Here is a 2,684-nt window from a genome sequence, read left to right on the forward strand (position 1 = left end):
CGGTAGTCCCCCCGTCCCCCAGCAGGCTTAGTTTAAAGCCCGGTGGAGCAGGTCAGCCAGTCTGGCTGAGAAGAGCCTCCTCCCTAGCCTCCTCCTAGGGGAGGAGGCTCCCTACATATTCTTGTAGGGAGAGTGAAATAAATGTTTTAAATCACTGTGGAGAATGAAGACCACCACAAGTAAAGATGATAAGTGGAAAATGGATATCTCCATTACTGGAAAATGTGAAATGTTGATGAAGAGAAAACAATTTGGCTTCTTTCTAATGACTCAAAGTCTGTGTTATATTCCCCGTGTCAGGGATGGGCAAAATACAGCCCGTGGGCTTTGACCTGGACCCTGGCCCCACACTATCGCCACCCCATGATCCTGGCCCCTGCCCAGCTGTCCTGTTCCCAGATGCCGCTGCCTGCCCATGGCCCCATCCCATCCACCCAGCCAGGTGCACCACACCCTGCCTACAGGACCCCGCCTGTCTGCTCCATCTGGCAACCCTGGCAGTGGGTGAGAGGTGGACAGGCCCCAGGCTGGCTAGTATCAATTTTACACCCCCCACCCCCCTCTTTCAGTCTGCAACAGCTCACCCAAATTCCTAAAGTGGCTCTCCAGCCAAAATAATTACTCACCTCTGCCCTGTGCGTATTTGCAATACGTGCCCAAACAATAAAGGTCAAAATCAGTTAAAATATCTGTTTTACCTTACTGCTGTATATCATTTCATTTTATCTGTTTTTCTTTTTATGTTTTTGTACCATTCTACCTGTTTTATGGTAAAAAAACATGGTAAAACTGGTGGAACGTATGTTTTTAGCAACACCCATAATTGTATAACTTTTATTATATGATATAATAAAAAGGACAATGAAATAATATATTGTTTTAGTAAAAGCTGTATATAAATAAACAAATAAAAATAAAAGCTTTTCTGAGAGTGGATGATAGTTTTAGGGAATGCTATGTGGGCATTTAGCTTGTTTGTTATGAACGAGCAAAGATTGTTATGAGCCATGTGCAAATGCATTAACTTTCACATTGATTATAGCTGTTGAATTAGGAGGTACATATACTTATTTCGAGGAATGTTTTCCTGGAATACTGTACATATTGTATGGGGCAAACAAAAGACCATTTTATTTTGTCCTTTAGAAGAATCTTTTTAAGCTAAGGAAAAGTAATGGATAGATAATATAACTGCATTTGGAGAAAGGAACATACTCCATTAAAGTAGAATCTTTCTCCAAATCAAAAGTTTAGAGTGAAAAATTATTCATATTGTCACGTGGGTGCTTTGACCACTAGTATGTGGTACGTATTTTTTTTAAACTGCAGTATCTTAAAGCTACTCAGTTATTAGCATAGTCTAGATAATTTAGTTTGCATGGTTTTGAGATGTTTTATAGCGTTATTCTAGGTACTTTAGTTTGAATACTGTACAGTATGATAGCTCTGTAATCAAGAGAACAATAAATTATAACTTTATAGATTAACTAAAAATGTATATGCTGAAGAAAAATAAATTAAAAACTGAAATTGAAATTTTGCTAGATTACTAAAATTGTTCTTTGCTTTGTCGTATGCATGTTTTAAATTGGTATGCGTTTTTAAAAAAAGAAATACAAATGCAAAATATTGCTTATAACTTTGGCCTAACAATATTGTCTCCCCACAGAATGTCACACAGAAAATGAAATAAAAGCAAGAGATCCTATCAGATGTCGAGAATGTGGATACAGAATAATGTACAAAAAAAGGACAAAAAGATGTATCCTTTTACAGTCCTCTTATCTTTGGGTAGGTAGAGAAAAATAAAGGTTAGAATAAGAAATTGGGTTGATTTTTATGACTCCATGCAGCGACAAAAAAAGCTTACAAATGAAAAATGCGTATGAAGAACAACCTGTACATCTCTGCAACTTACAGTATTTTCACTGATAGTGGAATCATTCCGGATATGTCAATCACTTTTTGTTAATGCAAACCACAGTAAACTGTCAGCTGTTATCATCTGTAACAGTAAAGACAGATACGAAGTACACTGGGTAATGAGATTGCCATGCATGTTCCAAATTTTAAGATATAAATACAAACTATTGGGGTTATAACTAAAAATGAGTTTGAAACTGTGTTCTGTGCAACTCTTGTGATCTGCTGTTTTCTACTTTTTCTTTAACACAAATTTATAACAGTGGTGGTTTTTGATGCCCGATGATGTGAACCCAAGATGTAGCTGCTTTATCTTAATGCTGAATTATCTCTGCTAACTTTTGCTGTATAAGAGTGTGCAGCTACATGTACTTTTCCATCCTGTTACCTGCTGTTATAAGTTATTTGTTTGCAATAAAGTTTTAACATCAGATATTCAGTCTAATGATTTGTATACATATAATGATTTTTTTTTTCAGTAAGCAGGCTTCTAAAACTATTAGACAAGCTTTCAAATGCAAGACGTGTTTCTTCAGGTCTCTGAGGGTGGTGCCTGGTGTGCTGAGCTTTGAGATCTTTTACCTGATCAGCTCTGATCCGCTCTGGTGAGGACCCTGTGGCAGGATAAGAGCTTCCAGTTTAGTGTAGTGTAACTTTGTAGAAGTCCTTGGGATTCAGTGGAGTTATGCTAGTGCTAAACTTGGCCTCATATCTCCAAGTTATCTGCTCTCCACCCCCACCCACCCCCCTTCCCAATATCT

At 37.9% G+C, this 2,684-nt stretch overlaps 1 protein-coding gene across 1 annotated transcript in view; it reads left to right on the plus strand.

Moving 5' to 3' along the window:
- POLR2K (RNA polymerase II subunit K) overlaps window positions 1-2,356 on the plus strand; it is a 7,918-nt gene extending 5,562 nt beyond the window's left edge. Inside the window, exons 2-3 of the mRNA XM_006029266.2 lie at window positions 1,670-1,762; window positions 2,187-2,356. Of these exons, the coding sequence (XP_006029328.1) occupies window positions 1,670-1,762; window positions 2,187-2,209 (116 nt within the window). The 3' untranslated portion in view covers window positions 2,210-2,356. The remainder of the gene's footprint in view (window positions 1-1,669; window positions 1,763-2,186) is intronic.
- The last annotated feature ends 328 nt before the right edge of the window (window positions 2,357-2,684 follow it).

The sequence above is a fragment of the Alligator sinensis genome, unplaced genomic scaffold (genome assembly GCF_000455745.1).
Source record: "Alligator sinensis unplaced genomic scaffold, ASM45574v1 scaffold974_2, whole genome shotgun sequence".
NCBI classification, from domain to species: Eukaryota; Metazoa; Chordata; order Crocodylia; family Alligatoridae; genus Alligator; species Alligator sinensis.